This window comes from Quercus robur, chromosome 8 (assembly GCF_932294415.1).
Source record: "Quercus robur chromosome 8, dhQueRobu3.1, whole genome shotgun sequence".
Taxonomy (NCBI): Eukaryota; Viridiplantae; Streptophyta; class Magnoliopsida; order Fagales; family Fagaceae; genus Quercus; species Quercus robur.
In genome coordinates this window covers 67,026,434-67,049,769 of record NC_065541.1, presented here as the reverse complement: position 1 = coordinate 67,049,769, position 23,336 = coordinate 67,026,434, and the positions used below count along the sequence as shown (strand labels likewise).

The 23,336-nt window shown below is 36.1% G+C and overlaps 2 protein-coding genes across 8 annotated transcripts; one reads left to right on the top strand and one right to left on the bottom strand.

Moving 5' to 3' along the window:
• Positions 1-1,444: 1,444 nt before the first annotated feature.
• Positions 1,445-8,450, top strand: LOC126697844 (alpha-galactosidase 3). Its single transcript, XM_050394973.1, has 15 exons — positions 1,445-1,850; positions 2,318-2,376; positions 3,392-3,448; positions 3,525-3,559; positions 3,915-4,018; positions 4,103-4,175; positions 4,640-4,698; positions 4,790-4,855; positions 4,951-5,034; positions 6,089-6,153; positions 6,258-6,340; positions 6,741-6,831; positions 6,971-7,029; positions 7,523-7,663; positions 7,979-8,450. The coding sequence occupies exons 1-15, from the start codon at positions 1,630-1,632 to the stop codon at positions 8,087-8,089; spliced, it is 1,308 nt and encodes a 435-aa protein (XP_050250930.1). The 5' UTR covers positions 1,445-1,629; the 3' UTR covers positions 8,090-8,450.
• Positions 8,451-9,293: 843 nt separating this feature from the next.
• On the bottom strand, positions 9,294-20,167 carry LOC126697842 (uncharacterized). Of its 7 annotated transcripts, XM_050394969.1 has the most exons (11): positions 19,719-20,167; positions 17,857-18,060; positions 14,347-14,501; positions 13,185-13,364; positions 12,942-13,034; positions 12,342-12,524; positions 11,908-12,007; positions 11,621-11,806; positions 10,619-11,127; positions 9,751-10,505; positions 9,294-9,665 (listed from the first exon to the last, which is right to left on the bottom strand). In XM_050394969.1, the coding sequence occupies exons 2-11, from the start codon at positions 17,906-17,908 to the stop codon at positions 9,605-9,607; spliced, it is 2,274 nt and encodes a 757-aa protein (XP_050250926.1). In that variant the 5' UTR covers positions 17,909-18,060; positions 19,719-20,167; the 3' UTR covers positions 9,294-9,604. The 7 variants fall into 7 exon arrangements, with proteins under 7 accessions (XP_050250926.1, XP_050250924.1, XP_050250923.1 ...); XM_050394967.1 differs by lacking the exon at positions 17,857-18,060 and having other exon boundaries at positions 14,347-14,727; XM_050394966.1 differs by lacking the exon at positions 17,857-18,060 and having other exon boundaries at positions 14,347-14,573.
• Positions 20,168-23,336: the final 3,169 nt, after the last annotated feature.

Below are 23,336 nucleotides of genomic sequence, written 5' to 3'. Positions count from 1 at the left end.
TTTCCTTCGTCCACGTGTAGGGTCGACCCTTTCAAGACTGATACTTGTCCCATCAGTTTTAGACCTGAGTTGTTGGGGAGTGGTTAAGTAGGCTAAAGGAACACGACTCTGTGAGAGGCAAAGCTCTGTCTAGGACAGGTAGTATGGGCAGCCTTTCCTAGATATTTCAGATTTCTTACAAGATTATCCCTATGCCACTTTTGCCCCTTTCCTTAGTGTAGTTCTGGGCCAGCCGAGAGCTATACCCTCCTCGGCGGCTTTTCTGGCACATGGATGCTTTGCGTTATTGGGCTTGGACTACTATCTTCTTCGGCTTGGGCCTTAAGTCTTCCTGTGAACAGGTGGATCTGGTCCATCTGTTGTCGGGCCCTACAACGTACATATATAGTATACACGATAGGTTTTAAATTTATATGATTCAGTTTATGCTAATTACCCTTTGTCATTAAGTTAATACATCAATTGATTGATTGAAAATTTATTAAAAAAAATTACACTAATTGATTTTATTTTTGTATAAGCGTAATTCAAACTCATCTATATTATTCAACAAGTGAAGTTTATTAGAACCCCCTTAATTAAGAAATTTAAGATACAATGCCTAAGAAATTGTGTCTATAAATTTTGTACAAAAATAGCATGGGTTGGAAATTACTAAAATCACTATCACTTTTATTATAAAAAAAAGGTTACAAGTTGACATGACTATGAATGTGATTGATGTTGTATCAAATAAATTTATTGCATAAAAAAATTTACTTACTTTTTTATTTTTATTTAAAAGTTCATCTTTGTAAGATCTATATAATAAGCAAAGTTTATAATATTTCTAGCATTCAAAATGATAAAAATAGTTTTAGATTTCATGAGACTTTCATCCATTCCTTTTATAAAAATTTATAAAAACAATAAAATAAAAAGGGTAAAATTTCAATCAACGTTCTTAGGTTTAAGTTTATGCCAGCTAAGTTCAAGACATTTCAAAATTACCTAACTTAGTCCCAAAATCCAACACCATTAGGAATCTTTTTTTCTTTTTTTTCATTTATCTCATGGTGTTTAGACTTTAAATACCAAGTTGGTCAGTTTTGAATCTGACTGATATTAGGCTATTAGCTCTCAGGGTGCTAGTAGGCTATTACCACTCGAGCTGTTGAATGTATTTTACCATGAAATATTTGGATTTGGTTAATATTAGTTATTAACTCATGGGGTGCTGGTAGGCTATCAGGTCTCAGGCTGTTAACTGTATTTTGCCCGGTAAAAGACAAAACAAAATGCATAGATAATCATTCTCTTTATAGACAAGTACATAGATAAGATTGCGTGATGAGTTGGAAATAGCTTCTTCATTTCAGAATTGTACAAATAGATAAAGCCCAAAAAAAAAAAAAAAAAAAAAGGTTTCTTCCTCACCTGCTATCACGTGCATTGAAAAAAAAAACAAAACGGATAAAGAACAATTCCAAATGTTGCCTCGTTGGTTTTTTTTGTCTCCTCCTCCATCTCACACTGTACATTTACATAGATTTGTAGTACATAAATACATCTCCTCTCGATGTTTCCTTTTCCTGTCCAAATATTAACGTTACTGAAGGTAGAGAACGCTGATCATTCATTCATTCATTAATGGCGATGAGGAAGAAGAAGAGCTGTGTTTTTTCATTGAGTTTTGTGGCTGTTTTTTGGCTATGGATGTTGTTTGTTGTGGCAATCGAAGGAAAAGTGGTGCCTCTATTGCAGAGCTATGAGAAATCCGGGTTTGGACCCAGTTTTAGTACGATTTATGATACTTCCAAATATGGTATTTTCAACCTCAACAACGGTTTGGCTCAGACGCCTCAGATGGGGTTTGACTCTCTTTGCTTCTCTCGCGTTTTTAGCATGTCTTTCTTCATCGTTTTGCTAATGGGGTTCTGTCAATTTTACATCTTTGTTTGTATTTAAAGAAGAAAAAAGAAGATCATTCTTTTCTTGTGTTTGTGGGAAATGGGAATATCACAGCGAAAAGAGTAAAAGGGAGCTCTTTAATTTTTTTATTTTACTACAAAATGTTTATAACATAATTAATTAATTTCTTAATTACTTTTTTTTGTCTATGTTTAAAGGTCGACACGTCAATTTGTAAAGCGAAATTAGTGAAATTTGTCGTATGCCTAGCGAATGAGTAGGAATTTGATTTTGTTCATTAGGCAATACTGCTGATTCAATGTGTCATTAAATTTTTTTTTCTTTTAGAGGAGAAATTTTTTAATTATTATCAGTAGTAGTTTTGGTAATGCATATATAATATCTGTTTGTTGATATGTGTGGGCAGATGGAATAGCTGGAATTTCTTTGCCTGCAATATCAATGAGACAGTCATCAAGGAAACAGGTATTTTATTCTTGCTATCATGGTTCATTACTCAGTAGCTTTTTATGGATATCTGGTAAGACCAGTTATATATTTACATATATTACTTGCATTTTGTGGCATTATTGTCTTCTTGGTAGTGAGTGGAGTCAAGTTTCTTGCTTCTTGAATTCCAAACCTCGCATCTATATGGTTTAGTCTTAGAAGCGCGTTACTTATTTGGGGTCCTCAAGAATTTGAAATTGAGGATTGTATGAGGAATGATGACTATAAAATTATGCAGGGTCTAATAATGTTACAAGATTTCGTAACTGTAGAAGGAATAAGTATGATTAGAGGACAAACAGTCCTTGTAGATAAATGGAGTATTGTGTTTGTTCTGGTGTTAATTTTGAATAAATTTGGATTTGTATACAATATGGGAACCCTCTTATTTTCAGTCTATTTTATTTCATAATTTTTAATGTTTTCTATTATCAATAAGAAGAGAAAACCTGCATGTCTGTTTTTTTGCTATACATATTGTTTTCCTTGTAGAAGTTAAACCTAACAGATTCTTGCCTAGCATACATTCAAGCTGCTGCATGCCTTGTTAACTCATAATTCTTACTCTTTAAAAAACTGATGCATGCATGTAGAGGACCATATTTAGGTGCATCTGCAACTACAGTTTGATTTATATAACAACAACAACAAGAAGCCTTAGTCCCAAATTTTTGGGTCAGCTATGTATCCTCAAAAGATTAGTTGGCCACATGTATTCTTTTTCTCTATTCTATTATATTTGAAGTCATATTCTTTGTTACTTCCTTAATTGATAAGTCATTTTTTATCACTTCTACTAATGTTAATAAATATATATATATATATATATATATATAAAATTTAAATCAAGTGGAGAGAATCCTCTTCCTTGACATCCTTGTTCTCACTTTTTGGGTGTGTGTGTTATGTATATATGTATGCATTGGCATAAATATATGGTGTATGCTTGTATATATTCCCAATTTCTCATCATCTTTTTGGTCATTGGCAGCTGATGCACTTGTCTCAACGGGTTTGGCTGATTTAGGCTATGTGTATCTCAATATAGGTATTTTTCTGGCATGTTTCAAGTATTTAACTTCAATTTTATCTGTTTTAGACTTATTTATTTTCATGGACTGCAGATGATTGCTGGTCCAACACAACTCGGAATTCAGAGGTCAATTTCATCCTTTAATTTCACCTAATCACAACTCTCATTGACTTTGTACTTTCTGACATCAGTAGTGTAGATCACAATTAGATAAGTGATTTTCTTAACTTTAAATTCATCTTGAGTTTCTTGTTTTTGGTGGGACAGATCAAAATTGTTCCTTATTATAATAACTGTACTTTCATCTGTCTTGCACTCTATTTATATAGCTTTTCTTCATGTGTTTAATTGTGGAGCAAATTATTTGCACCACTTCATTTCTCCATTTGAAGAAACTTTTTGCCCAAGAAGTGTTCACTACTAAATATTGTGCAATTACCCTAAGATTTAATTTCCTATTGAGGCCTTTTTAATTGTGCAGGGTCAATTGGTCCCTGATCCAAAAAATTTTCCATCAGGAATTAAATCTCTTGCTGATTATGTGCATGCAAAGGGCCTCAAGCTTGGGATATATTCTGATGCTGGGTAGGTCAAATTCCCTACAGCTGGCCAGAAGCTTCTAAAGTAATCTATTTCTCAGTCATCTACTTACCTAATTGCATCCCACAGGGCTTTTACATGTGAAGTTCGACCAGGATCACTATTCCATGAAACTGATGACGCAGAGTCGTTTGCTTCTTGGGTTGGTTTCTGTTATCACTTACTGAGTATTACTAGAAAGTCTATCAAATATTCATCATTGACTTTGAGATCGTTTGGAACTGTTTGGCATTGCCTCTATATGTTTTACAGTTCTTCCTATGGCATATTAAGAATCAAATCCATAATTGGGGAATGGAGTTACCACAATGCAATTATGAAATTGGACAACTCATGTCTAAATATTAGTCATCAAATACGTTGATTAACTCAAACTCCAAACAATTTCATTCCTCCGCTAATTTAGATAGGTTTTTTTTTTTTATAAAGGAATTTGGGAATGCTTTGAGTGTCACATAAAAACAGTCCGAATTGCTTTTCTAAGTTAATAATAAGATAACTCAAAATCAGAAATTAGGATCTTTAGATTTAGTGAGGAATTCTGTCAGTTGTACAGCCATGGTCTTTTTACTTCTACACAATGTTTTTTTTATGTTGTCTTAACAGGGTGTGGATTATCTGAAGTATGACAACTGCTTCAATCTAGGCATCAAGCCAAAAAAACGGTAACACCTTTTATGTTAGTCTCGTCTAAGCCTTCAAATAATCATTTCCAAGTAGCTTCCAATTGACTTGATGTGGATTGATAATTTCCAGATACCCACCAATGCGTGATGCTCTAAATGCAACTGGACGCACAATATTCTACTCACTTTGTGAATGGTAATACACTTTATTGATCTCTTTGTTTAGAATCCTGATTAGTGAACATTTACATTAACAGAAAATGTTGCCCTTTTATTATTATGGTTTTACAGGGGTGAGGATGATCCAGCCTTATGGGCAGGCAGGGTTGGAAATAGCTGGCGTACAACTGGTGACATCAATGATTCATGGGCAAGGTGAGATTCTTGAATCTACTGAAAGAATACTGCCTGTATTATGTCATAGTTCAAAATGCTATGCGCAACAGTTCATATAAACTCAGAATAGCTTTTCTAGCCTCCTTCTAAGTTGTGTGGAACATAAGCCTGCTCTCCATTGAAACATCAGAATCACATTTTGCAAACAGGTCCGTATTCCATTTTCATACATTAAATTGACAGCTCATCCAGCCAATGAGCTCTTGCTCAATGGCACATTTTCCCCCTTGTAAGATGAAGATGGAGGGTGAGGTCATGAGTTCAAGATATAATGTGTAGTGTGTCCACTCACCCCCCCTACAAGCAAAAAAGTTAAAAGAATTGACAACCTGACTACTCCTATTGGTAACATTGCTACTTGATGACCTGACCTGCACCCTGATATCAAGAGTAACTGAAGGCATTAGATACAACATATGATGGGGATAATATCTCATTCCAAAAGTGAATAGTGAATATCCTTAGGATCACCCGTAGTATCAACTTTCTATCCTGATGGAAACTGTAGTGAGTTGGGTTACGTACTTGTGTTCTATAGGTAACGTTGCTACTTGATGACCTGACATGCACCCTGATATCAAGAATCACTAAAGGCATTAGATATAGACTATAGTATATAATGGGGATATATCTTGTTCCAAAAAAGTAATTATCCTTAGGATCACCCATAGTATCAACAACTATCATGATGGGAACATTAGTGAGTTGGGTATGAGAGTATCCATTTAAACAAATTAAAGAGTTGGCTGATATGATATCTGACCCCTTTACGTGTATAGAGATTTCTTATTTCTCCCAAGTTTATTATTCTTTTGAAGTGCATTTCTCTAAAAGAGATATTCCCATTTGAAAAGTGTGTGTTGCATTTGCAGGTTTGGTTGCAAATACTCTTATTATTTTACACATGATGTGCTAGTGTTATTATCCACTTAAGAGAAGAAAGAAAAAAAAAAAAAAAACCAGGGGCAAAAATGTAGATTTCTTAGTGTGTTGACTGTCATATTGATTGAGTTTTTGTTCTTTTATTGATAAGCATGACTACAATTGCCGATCTGAATGACAAATGGGCAGCCTACGCTGGACCTGGTGGATGGAATGGTAAAAATTTGATCTTTGTAAAATAAATCAATTATGCTAGTGCAGCAATCAACTCCAACTGTGAGCTAGTTTTTCTTATTCTCCATATTATCTTTTCTGGGTAGATCCGGATATGTTGGAAGTTGGCAATGGAGGCATGACATACCAGGAGTACCGTGCTCATTTTAGCATCTGGGCTTTGATGAAGGTCTCTTTTGATTTGTTCTACTTTCTTACTGGTCTGAAATTGTGGTGTATTCTTTTCTTTTCTTTTTTATGTACATGCATGAGTTCATGGTGAACTCTATTTAAATACTCCTAGTTCTCAGAAAGTATGTATCTGTCGTCTGTGATGCATCTATGATATTTGGACATCGACATTCACTCTCCTACATAGCCTGAATTTTTAAATTATTTGTCCCCTATTGGGCTAACTAATGCTGCTAAAATTTTTACTGTTATGGGCATTATCTTAGCACACACTAATTAAATTACTTCACTTCAAGCTTGCACTGGGGAGGATAGCATAAGAGATATATGCTCCATCTAACTGACCTTTACTTTACTCAATATTAATTTGACTTTTTTAACACTTCACAAACGTGCAGGCCCCTCTTTTGGTTGGTTGTGATGTAAGAAACATGACTGCAGAAACTTATGAGATTTTAACAAATAGGGAGATCATTGCCGTAAACCAAGGTGAAACATACTCTCTCTCTCTGCTTTTCTTCAGCTGTTTTAATATACTTTTGCAGTCTGTCTTCATTACTATGCTGTTTACATGTCACAAAACTAATCATTGTAACAAAACTAAGGAAGAAGCAATTTCGTTTTGCAGACTCACTTGGAGTTCAGGGAAGGAAAGTTAATGTTACAGGAACAGATGGTTGCCTACAGGTTTTCCTCATTTGCACCTCTTTTTGGCATATTTAAATGATGTTACTGCCGTGACATGGGAAATGTAAATACTTCTAAAGCCAATGAGCTTAGCTCAGAAGTGCACTTCCTTCCCCTGTAACAATTGTTTTGGGGGGGAGGGGGTTGTAAATACTTTTGAATTTTTTGCAAGCCAAATGTGCTTTAGTCTGAATGCTCTTTAATTGAAGACTTGAAAAACTTTCACCACTATCCCATACGGGGCTTTAATGGAAAAGGAAAAATTAACTCCGTACTCACAATTAAAAAGCTATGCTAGACTGTGAATGTGTAAACAAGTTTGTGTTGACTTTAATGAGAATATAAAAGATGAAATGCTCCCAGTTTCATAAAATATAGTTATTTAATATTTTTGCAGACCAAATTATCTAAAGCAATAATGATTAAGTAGAAAAGTTTGATGATGTATACCTCGTGAGACTTGGTTCATTAGTTATATGATTCTGTTGTTCAGGTTTGGGCAGGTCCTTTGTCTGGACATCGCTTGGTTGTTGCTCTTTGGAATTGCTGTTCTAAGGGAGCAATTATTACAGCTCTATGGGAAACACTTGGGCTTGAATCCGGTACTAGTGTCGCAATCAGAGATTTGTGGCAGGTAAGGAAATTGACCTGTATGAACCAATTAAATACTAAGCTGCATCAAATAGGCCCTGCCAAACAGAACATTTTATTTGACAGAGAACCTGCTTGGGGTTAACACGGTGGGCATTGGGTCGAGATGGTTTATGTGATTCGGAGCTTGATCAGTTTAAATTCTCTTACCATTTCTCTTGTGACAAATTGTAGATTTTTTAGTCTAAGCTACTTATCAAGCTTAGAGTTGAAGCACTTTAGTTAACTTCTTAGTTGTTTCAAGGTTTTGACTTTCCAAAATTATTCTATGCTAACTTGTTCTCACTGCTGCTTGCAGCACAAAAATGTTACGGGAAATGCAGTGTCATCATTCAGTGCCTATGTGGATGCTCATGATTGTCTGGTTTATATTTTCACTCCCCTGACATTGTCTCAATCTGCGATTTAAGCCATCATACTATTAGTGGGGTTCAAGGCTTCAAGCTCATCCATTGTTCTGTTATTTTAGGTTTCATCATTTATGCAGCCTGTTGGATCCCTTTGGAAAAAAAATAATACGAAAGTGTCATATCCGTTGTAATTGCATTGAAATTTCTGTCTCCAAGTTGTGTTACCGGTTGTCTATAAACTTTTTGATGGTAACATTAAACAGGTGGTATCCGACCATCTGTAATATATTGCTCAGACAAATGAAAATTATATTGTCTAACAGTCTGAAGTGCAAGGCTGTAGAGAATATCTTAGTGGTTAGAATACACGATGTGTCTAATGGATTTGGTGGAATATTATAAGTAATGCTTCGTGCGTTATCTTTTTTAGAATCGCAAAAGCTGGTTGACATAATGGTCAGCAACCAGCATGAGACACAGAAAACTCTAGTAAAGGCTTTGTTAGAACCCTGAAAAAGGGGTCAAATTACATGATCCTGCTTACCTTTCCTGCAGAGACCATGTATGTCAAAAAGGCTATATGTCTTGAGTTAACGGCTGTGATTATCGAAAATGCTGTGTATTTAGTAAAGACTAGTTTTGGTAGCACGTGCAAGGCACGCATGGCCCCTTGATTATGAAAATTAAAATAGAGCTTCTATCTAAATAACAGCGAGTAGTAAGGGCTCTTCATCCTTTTATGTAGGTGTTGCGGGGTTTTGGGTCTTTTAAACTTATTTGGCAGCATCTGTTTTGGTTTGGACAAACTTCCAAACCAAACTACTGTAAATAAACCTCTTCACGCTTTTTATATGGATAGTAGATTAGAAAATATTTAGACTCAACGAGAATTTAATTGATTTGATATGAAGTACACCTTTATATTTGAAAAAAAAAATAGAAATTTCTTTATGAAATTGATTATCTCTGTTTTTCAAAATGACACAAATAAAGAGTTCTAGTACGAGAATGTTTTCATTTGTAAAGACCAAGCATTTGTCATGGTTGCACTTTCACCCAAAAGGGCTACTCAAGTTACAATTGAGACTCTTCATAATCACTTATAAATCTAAGATCCACAGAGTAAACACATGATGTGGACTCAACACATGTCCGCACATCACACACTCAAACAATCAAAGTCCAATCAAATCCCCACAATTTGGGGTATCACGCGGATCTAAAATGTTGTGTATATGAAGACCAGGAATGAATATAATGCAATTATCTTAGCAAGAGCTGATACTAGGCATATTAGATCCTCATTTATAAAGTACATGTAAACATATTATGGCTACATAATCATCTAGAAGGGGATGGGAGGGATAAAATTCTACCCAGAATCCATCCTTAATAAAGCTTTCTAGACTACTAGATTAGAATCCAAATTAAAGGAAGAAGGCAAAGAAGAATTCATAGTATGGCAAGACGCAAGAACATCACCACAGAAGCAGACTTTTTTAACTTCAGAATAGTCCATTGGTCTTCACATTGTTCTGTTAGTGTGGCCTTCATCATTCTTATCTGAAAAGCAGTCACGTGGTTAAAGGGGGGAACTCCTCGTCATCTTTTAGATGGTATCGATGCATGAGAATCCTGCAATGCCAAACAAGCAAAGGAAAGAGTTTAGATGGTATCTTATTTATTTTTCAAAGCTTCAATAGATTAGGGACTATCAGACAAGTTATCATTGCTTTCCCAAAATTGCTGTTGCCTCTGCATTCCCATTGTTGGATTAACTGGCATAAGGTCTGAAATGCCTGACATGGAAGAATCTGCCTGCTTGCTCATTACCTGCAAAGGCAATTTCAATGGTGATGGTGAACACCTGTGAGTCCCAAACCGAATACTCCCGGAGGGAGAGCAGTCCTTGGCTTCCGGGGACTTCACAGTTAGCTGACCAGACTGGTTCATCTTTGATGGTGGGGACTTCCGAATGCCTGTAAGCAATGGGAATTCTTCAAGTGAAAGATTGAGGCGACAGCCATTTTCAACCTTGTCTGTCACTGAGGGAACCTCAATCTGGTCAATGAGCTGACCAGTCTGGCCCATTTCTGATGGTGGAGGCTTTTGAATGCCTGCAAGCAGTGGGAATTCTTCATGTGAAAGATTGTGGTCAAAGAGCTGACCAGATGGGTCCACCTCTGAAGGCGGGGACTTCTGAATGCCTGCTTGCAGTGGGAATTCTTCATGTGAAAGATTGAGGTCAGTGAGCTGACCAGTCTGGTCCATCTCTGATGGTGGGGGCCTCCGACTGCTAGCAAGCAGTGGGAATTCTTCATTTGAAAGATTGAAGCAGCAGCCATTTGCACCTTTGTCTGCTACTGAGGGAACCTCAATCCGTTCAATCCTTTTAGGTGATCTCATAAAATCTTGAGTTCTATGTTTTGAATACCTTCCCCTCACCCTTGGTATGTCCCTGTAAGAATTATGGGTCTGCAATATACGGAAATCTTAAGCTTATGACAGCAAGATCAATCATTTTAACAGTTCACAAAAAATAAGAGCAGCAGAACTAAAATTGCATATAAGGCTTTGCATTCATATACCACGTTAGGGATGTATGTGCCTGTTCCTCGTGAATTCTTCATGTCTTCAAAAGGAAATATTGCAGCAGCTAGTTGGGAAGCATCATGACGGTGGAATGGAAGCCTTGGATAATATACCTCCGTACCTCTCTGAGAAAATAAATTCCAGTTGTGTTGCCATGACTGAGCCATGGATTCCCATCTAGTCTTGTTCCAGATCTGGGAAAGTAATGATGGAGAACCGGACTGTCCAGGAATGGATAATGTATAATCATGATACTGCTGACTATATTGTAGATCACCATAGTAGCTATCATAGTCTCCGCTTAGGTCAGATATTTGAGATCTTCCAGTACCAAATGTAGGGATAGGAACTTGTATATCTGACCTTAGTCCCCTTCCATTCCTATCTAAAATGGTAGTGAAAAAGTTCTCTAGTCCCTCTCCCATGCTTTCTCCCGGAAGCATAAGGACCTCTCGAAGCTTTTGAGCTCCATATGAAAGCGCACATCTTATCCGATAGAAATTGCCTGGATGAAAAGAGGGCATTATAAGCTACATAATTTACAAAACTAGGAGTTCTATGAGATAATTCTGCCAAAAGATGTAATTGTGAGCTGTAACTTGTAACACCAATTTCCTTACTTCCATAAAGATTAGAAATCTTTTGAGACATATTGAACTTATTATTAATATCAAAGGGAGATATCAAGGTATTTGTTCTTAGACTTTTAAGTTTTTAATAGGATGACCCCCCCAACCACCCCCCCCCCCCCCCCCCCCCCCTCCTTTTAGTTATCATGAATCATGATAAGTTCAAAGAAAAGTGGAAGGGTATGCATTTTCTATGGTTCTTCCAAGTCCAATCATAGGAGTTGAACCCACAACATCCATTTAAGAGAGGTGTTTTTAACAAGTCCCAGACAGAATCAAATAATGCAAATTCAGTGCATAAGCCTTTAGAAATTAGCCTTGTTAAACAGTGAAGAAAATCTGCTTCAGTAAGTGAAATTGGTCAAAAACCTTTACTGACACTACGTCCTAAATTGTTGTTGTCTTTTAGAGGATCCACTATGTTGAGGTGCTTGATGGGAAATTCATGGATTCTAGTCTCATGTGCCCTTATTGGAACAGAAAATATTTCTCTGCAGTTTCTCAGGAACACTTCAGTGAGCAATAGTTCATCCCTATTATCTTCTGTTGTTCCTGCTGCAAAAAGCATCCACAAAGAACAAAAAGTAAAAAATAAGGATCTTAAGTAGACAAGTAAAACAATCAGGTTACAGAAAACAAAATAAAATACAACTTACCCCCAATTCCTGGAAGGGATATGGTGAGCGGACCACTTACACTGACACAGTAACTGTCCCAATCAAATGTGCTAAAGTACACCAAAAATCTATACAGAACCTGTGAGTAGAATATGAAAATAAGTAGAATTAATGCTTTTAAACTCAAACACAAATGCTGAGCAGACCTTTGAGGACTTAGATAGCTCTGGAGATCAGCTGCTTTGTTCTTTTAGTGGATCTTTGTTTGAGTGGTCTCGGGCTTGGGGACTCGCTTCTAGTGATTCTCTTCCCTTTTTCCTAAACTCTCTTCTCCTTTGTAATTAATTTTCTGTTTTGTTTCTTTTCTCTGTATTTTTGGTTTTCTTTATGCTTTTCATGCATAAAGTAGCTTCTTGAATATACATCTTTCTTACTAATCAAAAAAAAAAAAAGCTGAACTGAAAGAATCTCACCTCCAATGGACCACGTATTGATGAATGATAGCGATTGATAATACACAATACCAAAGTTTCTAATGCATATGCTGAAAACAAGCCATGGTGAGCACCAAGAATTCTAGCCTCATAATAGCACCAGGCTTTTATCAAGATAATGCTGCGTTTGAAAAGATGGTCTCTTCCAATAATTTGGTCAACCTAAAAAATAAGCAGCACCAGAGAAGTCAAGTATGTTTTCTCAAAAATTACATTACAGTCAATATCTATTATAATTTGGTGGATGGAGAGAGAAAAAGAGTGGTTTCACACACTTCTTAGGCTAAGATAGGGGGAAATGCAAGAAATAGGGAAAAAATTGAATGTGCAATAGAAGCTGAACAGAGCAAGAACCACATACACAATAAATTCTAGAATAATGAAAAGGTAAAAATATACCTACCAACAAATTTAAACCTTATTCAGTTAAAGGACGACAAACCATTGTATTGATACTGCACATGCTTTTCAGTGCCATGTCAATGAAATTCACAATAGTACATGTGAAGTTGCATGTTGGGGGATAAGTAAAATTATACTAAGATTACAATGCATACATATGAAAATACTGGACCATACCTGCTCAAGAAAGCACAAACTAGAGAGCCCAGCCAATTGATTGAAAGAAATGTCCACAGCTATATTCTTCACATTACATTTCACAACTTTAACCTGCCATTCAAAATCCCATCATTATCCCAGATAAAGTTGGGGTCTATTAATTTCACAGATCAACAAAATTTTCCACAACTTAAAGTAAAATTTTCAGTATATGTAAATTAATCACTGGACTAAGAAACAACAAAGTTAACGAAGCTAAACCTGTGCACAAATGTATTGGACATCTTTTACTTGAAACTTGGAGTCTTTATCTCCACCTTCAAGGATGCTGCAGACACCTCTAGCCAAATCTTCCTCCACATTTTGATCACTGATGACAGTCAAATCAATGTCTCCGTCAGGAAGGTAGGTTTTTAGTGGCACTGAGCCAAATGGGAAGACCTGTAAGTGCATAGACATGAAAAAAGACCTTCACATTAATTCAATCTCACTATAATAGCATTATATACAAACTGAAATAAAATCATCATTAATCCCTTCTAGCAAAGATTTTTTGATACAATAAACAGTCAAACCTATAAAAAAATAAATTAACTGAAATAGATACACCTCATAGGATCAAGCAAGTGGATTTGTAAATGTTCCATAAGATTATAAATAAATAAAGCATGTGAAAACATGAAAGCATCTCCAGTATATAAGTTACAACTTCATATGTCTAATATTGAAATATTCTGAGCTATGTAAATGATTTTTTAAAAGAAATATCAGTTTTATCACTGAGCTAGATGTTCAAATATTAGTTGAAAATATATGAAAGTAAAGAACTATACAACATATCGTAATTGAAGGTATCTTTGTCAGTTATAAAATACATAATCAAGTCACAAAAGATAAAACATTTGTAAAGAAAAGCTCCAGGAAGCTAGTTGTCATCTAAAGGACTAGACAAAGTAGTATGACAAGATCAAAGTTGCAAAAACTTTGTTTGCCTCCCCATCCGCCGTTAAGGCCTTTCGTAATCTATGATCTCTATTAAAATTTTCAGCATAAAAAGTACCCAAAAAATACAAAATATCAATCAACATGCCTCAGTTCCATGTGGTGGTGCCAGTAATATAAATCAAAACTCAAGAGTGATCCCCCCCCAACCTCCCCCCCCCCCCCCCCAAAAAAAAAAAAAAAGAACAAACTCAATTACAGACTTCAAAGAAATGGGATTGCCATGTATTACAAAGAGAGGTCTGCAACATGCAAACTATTTAAACAAATAAGCCAAACAATCTCAAGCAGATCTAACCAAATAACAGGAAAGAGGGGAGAGGGGGAGCTACATTTAAAAAATGTATATATTATATTGAACTTTCAAAAACCTAGAGAACAAAACAAAGTGAAGGGGAAGGGGTCCAGGGGGAATTCTCACCTCAGTTGCATAATAACGTTGAATTAGCCACCGGACATAATCAATAACCTCCTTCCTTGCCTTCTCAGAATCCACAGTAGGTTGAATGGCACATAAAATTTCCCGGGTCCTTTTCTCAGCCATCAGCCAGATTTCCCCATCAATTGACAATGGGTCTGGGTTAGGTAAAGAGGAGGAAGAAGGTAAAGAGGAGATAGTTGACAATGTCTCTTGAAAATCTTCCATAGCTAAAAAAAAAATCTAGGATAATTCAGGTTCCGAAAAATAAACCCAGGAACACACAAACCGGGCAGGCCAGTGCCAGCTCAACAATTGATCACAGAAAAGGCAGCATCATAGCCTCCGGAAGTCAGAGTGTTATAAAGTAGCTTTGGGGAGAAACTGAAATGAGTTGTTGATGTTGGTCAACACTAGTAATAAATACAGCCTAGGAATTGAGAAGGATGCCAGGATATTGTCATCTAGAAAAATTATTTAATAAATGTGCAGACATAGAAAATATTATGAAAGTGGTCGAACTTAGTCCCGCAGTGTAAATTGGGAAATATGTAGAAGAAAACCGGCTACTTGGATGCTTTCAAGTGGTCCAAATTGCTTCCATATCTATTGCAGCCTCAGATACTATGTTTCCATATGCCTCCTTTTATGTTAATAGCCAAAATGCTCTACCGTAGAAGAACGGGTGAAAAACAACTATAAACAAAATATTGGCACTATTTTGACAATGTCGGTTGTCAAATAAGGGAAGAAAGAGCGAAATAAGCATTTTGAAATAATTGGAGACAATATTTTCAAACATGGAAAGGAGCAGAAGAAAGGACAACGGTAACATGAACCAAAAATTTTATAAAAAAAAAAATGTCCCCACCAACCCGGCAATCAAGAGCACGCACTGTTGCGTGGGCGCCTTAAGGGAAGCTTTAAAGGCGGATCAAATAGAACACTGCTTCCATATGCCTCCCTTTATGTTAATAGCCAAAATGCTCTACCGTAGAAGAAAGGGTGAAAAACAACTATAAACAAAATATTGGCACTATTTTGACAATGTCGGTTGTCAAATCAGGGAAGAAAGAGCGAAATAAGCATTTTGAAATAATTGGAGACAATATTTTCAAACATGTAAAGGAGCAGAAGAAACGACAAAGGTAACATGAACCAAAAATTTAAAAAAAAAAATGTCCCCACCTACCCGGCAATCAAAAGCACGCACTGTGGTGTGGGTGCCTTAAGGGAAGCTTTAAAGGCGGATCAAGTAGAACACTGCATAGGAGAACTTATATGGTAGAAGAAAGGGTCAAAACTACTATAAGCAAAATATCGGCACTATTTTGACAATGACGGTTGTCAGAGAAGGGATGAGAGAGCAAAATACGTATTTTTAAATCTAGGCATACATAGGACTATGTCATCAGGAATAATTGGAGAATCTTTTTAAACATGGAAAGGAGCAACAGAAAAGGACAAAGGTGATATGAACCGGAATTTAAAAAAAAAAAATGTCCCCGCCTACCCGGCACTCAAGCGCATGCATGGTGGCGTGGGCGCCTTAAGGGAAGCTTTAAAAGCGGATCAAGTAAAACATTTTTTTGATAAGTAATAAGCTTTATTGATATAAAAAAATATATTAAAAAAAAAAAAAAAAAAAAAAAAAAAAAAAGGACACCCTGGTACACAGGGAGTGTACAGGGGTCAACAATCAAGAATAAAAATTACAAGAATCTAGAAAAACAAGAAGAGAAGAGAATGATTGGTTTCGCAAAACAGACAACCAATCCAATAAACTTCTAAAGAAAAAAAGATTAAGGTCAGGTACGGATCTCTTAATATCTTCAAAACATCTACTATTTCTTTCCTTCCAAAGACACCACATTAAACAATGAGGAATGATTCTTCATATATTCCCAATTCGATGACGGCCAAACCGGCCTAGCCCGCAAGCTAGGAGCCCGACAACTAATTGTGGCATAACCCAACTTACTCCAAATAAACCAAAAACCATAGACCACAAATCCATAGCAACCGGACAATGAAGAAAAAGATGGTCAACCAATTCACCATTACACTTGCACATATAACACCAATCCAATATCCAAATCTTCCTTTTTCTCAAATTGTCAATTGTCAAACATTTTCCCAAAGCAGTATTTTCCTAAAACATTGTCACATTCATAGAGTCTCACTAGACAATGTGGATTCTATTTCATTAATGAGCCAACAGAGTATAAGACCAAATCAACAATGTTATAACAGTAAATTTGTGTATCTTTCTCCATTCATAACATGCCATGGCGAGTTTTTTTTTTTTTTTTTTTTGGGATAAATAACATGCCTTGGGCTAGTATCAATAAGATGATTAATAAATTCTAAGCTATTTCACCTTTTTCCTCAATAATTGTTATCCTAATTCATTCCAACTATTTAGATTTTTTTTTTTTATAACTATTTAGATAATTAAACATTTAATAACCTTCTTTAATATCACATCTCAGATTAGCTTCCCAGATATCAATGCTAAAAGCATTTATTGCAAGGAGATTTAATGTTAGTTCTCTTGCTAATGAAAATGTCAACCAGAAGAAGCATTTTTTTTAGACGCCCTGAAATGTTTGCAAAGCACAAAACATTCTTAATAACGGGAGTTGTTTCCGTTAAGTTAACAGTACCAAATGATCATTCAGCAACAACAACCAAAAAAAAAAGGCAAAACAAAAAGGAAAAAGGCAAGTCCAAAAGATCCTTGCTACCTAGTTAATATGTTTAGATATTTAATAAACAAGTGATATTTCCAAATAGGGCATAACCCCAAATAACACCCAAAAAATAAAAAAGAAAGGAAAGAGGAAAAAGAAAAAATAAAAACAGGAGAACTTTAATCTTTTGGTCAGATAAATATGACAAATGTGTGTACGAGAGTCCAAGCCTCAAATATTAAGCTTAGTTACTAAGCCAGCCAAGCTTGGACACACACATCAATTAGCCGTGAGTGAGAGGGAGGCATGTAGAGGAGAAAGTACATGCACACACTGTGCATGTGGCCTTGCAAATCACATTACAGATGGTATAATCTACATAATGACATAAGCAAAACCAGTTCATCAAATATCAAGCTTGGTTACTAAGCCAGCCAAGCTTGAACAAACACATCAATTAGCCGTGATTGGGAGGGAGGCATGTAGAGGAGAAAGTACATGCACACACTGTGCATGTGGCCTTGCAAATCACATTACAGATGTTATAATCTACATAATGACATAAGCACAACCAGTTCATCAATAAATACCTATTCCTCTAGGCCTTACCCACTCCTATATGACATATCCCACTATAAGGAACAAGGACAGGCCAACTGGAGTTCATTCATCCTCCACAATTGCTGAATAAGGTTAACATACAAAAAAATAATTGTCAAGCCAAACATAAATGGGGCTTAAAATCAACCTAGGCCCAGAATAATTCTCTAAGCTCGTTTCTTTTTCACATCCCGGTACACTAATTTGATATCATACATACCTTTATGTGAAATCCAAGGCAAACCAGATGGCCAACTGAAGATTCTATTCATCAAATATGATTAAGCTACCTTGTATCAATTTCAACTTTACCACAAGCTGATGCAAATTGCCTTTTTCTTTTAAGCCATATTGTGTAACACTTACAACCAAAATCAGTCACTCCAGATGCCACTCCTATCCTCACTCCACTGCATGTGGCATGCTGTAAAACATTTTACAAAAGACACTTTCAGTGTTTTCAGGTGTTTGGCATGACGTAAAATCCTGGTAAAACCAAAAATGTTTTCAGTTAAGCAGAAAAAATGCAGTTTTGAGAGGTGTAAAATGTCTTACACCCAAAAAAAAAAAAGTGTAAAACATTTTCCCTTCTTGACCTTGGCCATCAACCCCTCCACAACTCCCCCACACCCCCCCCCCCCCCCCCCAAAAGGGGAACTAGCCAACACCTTCACCCAAAGCCACCCACCGGTGACACCACCCCTTCCGCAAAAGCTACTCACCGGCCATCTATCTGCCAGTATTTCACAGGAGTTTAGCTAGTTGCATCAAGTAAATCTGACGATTGAGCTTTGTGAGTTTAGTGCCTAGAGAACATTACCTGCCCAAAGCTGAAATCTTTGCAAAGAAGGATAAGGATTTTTGTAACTATTAATTTGAAAATTGGAGAGAATTGGGGTGCAGAGGTTTGTATATGACTTGGGACTTATATCTACACAAAGACATTCTCTCTTATTTCGTGGACTGCTACCCTTATGAAACTTTAGCTGTTTTGGTTAAGGTTACTTAATAACTCCTACTTACCATATAAGATTTTGGGGAAAATAAACAAAAACATTGGAAAATTGTTTTCCAAGCATTTTCAAGAATGGACCAAACACTGAAAAAAAAGTAGTTTCCTTCCATCGGAAAGTATAAAGCCGAAAAAAATTGCAAAGTTAGAGGAAATCATTTGCCAAAACCCACTCCATATGGTATAAAACTGATTAGATTTTCGAAAATATTTGCCATTCACATAACTAATTTTTTATGTTTTTTATTCCTTTGTCCATGCTGTGAACATTTATGCATGTTCTATTTCATGCAAATACAAAATTTGAAGTGAAATCAAGAATCAAAATAAAAGTTCCACTACGGCAACAGAAAGTAACAACGTTATTAAACTTTTGTACATTGGCATATGTTCAGTACAGATACATGATGACAGAGTTGATCAAATGGACAAAATTTTGAACTCGATTGCAACCAGTTTTTCACTTGAAAATTTCAGCACACAAATTGCAATATGTTCTTCATTTGGAAAAATGTGACAAATAAATTTCAAATATAGTAGGGCCCTCAGCAAACATTGAACTGACATGTGCTCTGAATCTAACAATAGACAAATAGAGAGAGGTCCAAATATTCCTTAACATATTAGAAATAGAAACGCTAATCTCTAAAGGGTAATGTGCTGCATTCTCAAAATAGTAACTCACCTATGTATTGGCCTTTTAGAGATGGCTCTAAAAGCTCATCTCTAGTCATACCCACTCCCAAAACATAAATAAAAATAACTATAATTTTAGGAGGGGATGACCACAAGCTCAAAGTGAGGCATTGGAAAAAGAAAATGATAGCCAAAATGTCAAACATCTCTCCAAACTCAACCTTTTGCAACCGGTTGAGGAACAAACCAATCCCAGTTTCAAAACCACATGAATTGACGAAACTCTTACAACCCCAATTTACTGCATTCATATATCAAGCTTGAAATAGAAAGCACATAAGTAATCTCAATTTAGGCAAATGTGACACTTATTCACCATAATCAAAGTATTAAAAACCCATAAAAGGTTGAACCCAGAAAAAAAAAGTTTTTACCTTTAATGGGTGCCACTAATCACAATGGCTTCTTTCTTCTCTTCTTCTGCTTTCCTTTCTTGCTATGGCTAAAAGCCCACTTCATTGTTGGAAACACTGAATCCATGCAGCTATTCCCACTTTCCACAATCCAAAAAAAAAAAAACCCTAACCTCAAACCTCAGTAACAGGACACAAACAAAAGTCACAACCTAGGAATGAAGGAGAATAACCGCTCAAACAACCAACCGTTAAAATCCAACACCTCCAGAAACACGTAGTAGTCATCCAATTCCAACCTAACCAGTAACCATGTAAAATTTCATGGACCCACACGCTAACGTGGCAAGATCAATGTCGGGTAGTAAACAATCTCAAACCCAACATCAAATACATCTGGGTCGACCATCTTAGAATTATAAATGCACATAAGTTTTTTCTTTTTTTCTGGTAAAGTTTTTTCTTTTTCTTTTTCTTTTTTTGAAGACAAGTTTTTTCTTTTTTAAGAGGGGATTAACCCATAAATTTCTTTTTCCAACGAATATTATATACTTATATAGCATTGACCATACATGTATTTTTTTTTCCCTACCAACATAACTTATTTAATAATCATTTGCTTAAATAAGGTTGATCATTTTTATTTTTATTTTTATTTTTGAGTAAGACATTTATTGAATGAGAACACAACATTAAATAATTTAATTTTAATGTATTTCTTATAAAAAATAAAAATTAACATGGGTCCCATTCTTAAAAAGAGAGAGAAGCTAACATGGGTGTCAATAAAACATTACCAACTTTTATGCTACAAAATTAGCAACAGAACCAACATTGGCAAAATATACATGATCTAAACTGAGTACAGAGTATCAGTTAATGTCCTTTTAAAGAACATTGGCAAATATATACATGATGTTAACTGAGTAGAGCATCAATTGAAGTCTTAATGTTACTAAGTTACAACTTACAAGTCTCTTAGCACATTCATCATTTGAATTGTCATGAGATGAGTTGGAAACAATAAGTCAACTAACATAATGCTTTCACAACTTATTAAGGTGTTAAATTATGATTAATGCACAATAAAATGGTAACAATAATTGCCCATGTAAAAAATGGTATTACATCAATAACAACTTATCATTTCACCAAATTTTAACCCTATAAGTTAGGCGTGTAATAGGTTAATTAATGTAGTTTCAAAGGTAAGTAATAAATTAATCATGAAAATTCAAAAGGTAACAAATTAAGCAATGAGATTACAAAAAGAAACAAATTAATCATGAAAATTCAAAAAGGAACAAATTAAATAATGACGTTACAAAAAGTAACAAATTAAAGCCTCGCCTTATATTAAACCTCAAAAATAATTTCATTCCACTTAAATGAGATGAATTTTAATTCATTACTTTTTGAAACCTCATAGTTTATTTTGTTACTTTGAAACTATAAAATTTAATTTATCACATATTGTGGTGGACCTTTTTCGCAATTGCAAGCTGAGCTACCTCCTACCATGTTATGGCCCAATGGTTCTAGGTAGGAGACTCAGGACTGACTTGACTGCAACACACCCCAAGTCAGCTTGTGCACAAGCTAAAGCCCCTTTACTAGAACCTTGGACACGTGCCCATGGCAGAGGAAACTATTACAAAAAAAGTTATGGCAGGCAGGTGTAATATGATAATAATAAGGAGAATATGCTTACTGTCAGCCAAAAGAACGGAAAATACTAAATCATGATCTTAATAAATGAAGAAGTAATGCAACAATATAAATGCAACATGATTAGGATGATAACAATGAGGAAATGGAAATCACACTAATGCTTGATCAATAAAATAAAAAGGGAGAATGGTCAGTCTACCATGCTTGATTTATTTACAGAGCTAAGTCTAAGAAGGGAACCACTCTTCAATGTGAGCAATCTCACAAGGAAATCTTGCCACGAAAATTACCCACTTTGAGAGAATGGGCCTAAATGGCTTATCCTCAAATTCCTTAATTCTCACTAGAGAGTAAGCTTTTAGAGGGAGGGAGGGAAGGGAACAGTCTATTGGTGCATGCCCGCTATCACGCTCTTGCTTACTCTCTCTATTTTTCTTTCTAATTCCTTTTTATTTTCAAAGTTTTCTGTTCTATCTTTCACTCCATTTCTTGCTTCCTTTTCTCTTTATTCTCTTTTGCTCTCCCCCTCCCCCCCCCCCCCCCCAGTTGTTGTTTTTCCTATGCACGGCTAAGGCCCCTCTTATACTGCCTGTCATGACAAGTTTTTACTATTTTACCCTTTAACTGCTTTTGTCCTAGCATAGGGGTCCTTCCTAGACCACCCACTAGTCTGTCAGCTGCTTAGTCATCACCACTTACCTGTGCTGGTCGTGCCATATTCCATTTCCAAACAAAAGAGTCTCATTTTGTTTTCTTGCTCACCGTGGCATTCCCATCAGGATAAGGGTGGACATTCTCTCTCACTATCCCTCATGGCATGCACCTAATGATTCTAACTCATCTTTCCCTCTCTTAGGTCGTATGTCATCCCAAAAGGATATTTCCCCCAAAAGAGCTTGAGCGGGAACCCCAGAATAGGCTTTCCCCTTCTCCCCACCGCCAAAACATACCTTTTCTTACCTCTGACCCATGGTCCACCACTCCTGTATTGATTAGGTACAAGTTGGTGGTGCCTTAGCCTTGTGCGTGCTTCACTTCCATGTGTGTCCATGGCTTGTCTGTTGTTCATGAATTTTCCATGACCTGAGAGCTCATATGCACATTTTGCTGCTCATCCTTGACCTCTAATGGCGTGAATGAGTCTTTGAGCTTTCATTCTTTATGTCTTACTTCTTTCCTGGGCTAGGTCTTGCTTGATCGTGAGCCTTTCCTTCTCCAATCTGTTCCTTACCCTCTTTTACAGGTCGTTTAATACTTCTGTCATGCCATCCTGATGTTCCTGCCATGCTATTATTTGACTTATGCTTGCTAGGCCTCTTTTGGGCCTACTATATGCTTTCCCTTTGCTCAATTTCCAGTAACCCAGCACTATCATTGAGCTTGTACTTATGCTGTTTTGGGTTTCCTTGGCCCATTTCATTCATCTGGGAATCCTCGGCTCGTTTTATTTCCTTGGGCATCCCCAGCCCATTCCTATGGGCTTTTGCTAATTCTTTTTAGCTTCTTGGGCCCAAATTATCATATCCTTTACTTTTAGGGTTTATGGGCTCTTCCACCAACCCCTTAATTACTTAGTTCCTTTCTTTGGGCTCCTTCGACCCATTTTTGCTTGCTTTCCATTTCTCATAATGTCCATGGGTTTACCACTTCTTTCTTTAGGCTCCTTTAGGCCCACTTGCTTTCTTTGAGGCCCTTTTGCTATCTTTTAGGCCTATGATCCATTATTCCTGCCATTCGGAATTAATGGTTTTCTTCTCAATTTACTAACTCTTCTTCTTTACTTCCCTCCCATATTGTTGGGCTTCTTTCTGCTATTGGGCCTTCTCGCCATAGTGGGCATCAACACATATTAAAATCAAGGGTTTAATTTATTACACCCTTGAATTGTATGGTTTAAAATAGCTTTTTTCCAAAAAAAAGTGGTAACAAAAAGTTAGTGAGGAGGGTTTGAACCTTTGTTATTTGTAT

Bases quoted from the DNA above. Each gene is read 5' to 3' on its own strand.
- LOC126697844 (XM_050394973.1), top strand. From the start codon at position 1,630: ATGGCGATGAGGAAGAAGAAGAGCTGTGTTTTTTCATTGAGTTTTGTG. The intron at 2,377-3,391 runs GTATTTTATTCT...GGTCATTGGCAG, and splicing joins GACAGTCATCAAGGAAACAG to CTGATGCACTTGTCTCAACG. The intron at 7,664-7,978 runs GTAAGGAAATTG...TGCTGCTTGCAG, and splicing joins CAATCAGAGATTTGTGGCAG to CACAAAAATGTTACGGGAAA.
- LOC126697842 (XM_050394967.1), bottom strand. From the start codon at position 14,571: ATGGAAGATTTTCAAGAGACATTGTCAACTATCTCCTCTTTACCTTCT. The intron at 13,035-13,184 runs GTTTAGCTTCGT...TTTGAATGGCAG, and splicing joins TCCAATACATTTGTGCACAG to GTTAAAGTTGTGAAATGTAA. The intron at 11,807-11,907 runs GTAAGTTGTATT...TGCTTTTTGCAG, and splicing joins ATCCCTTCCAGGAATTGGGG to CAGGAACAACAGAAGATAAT.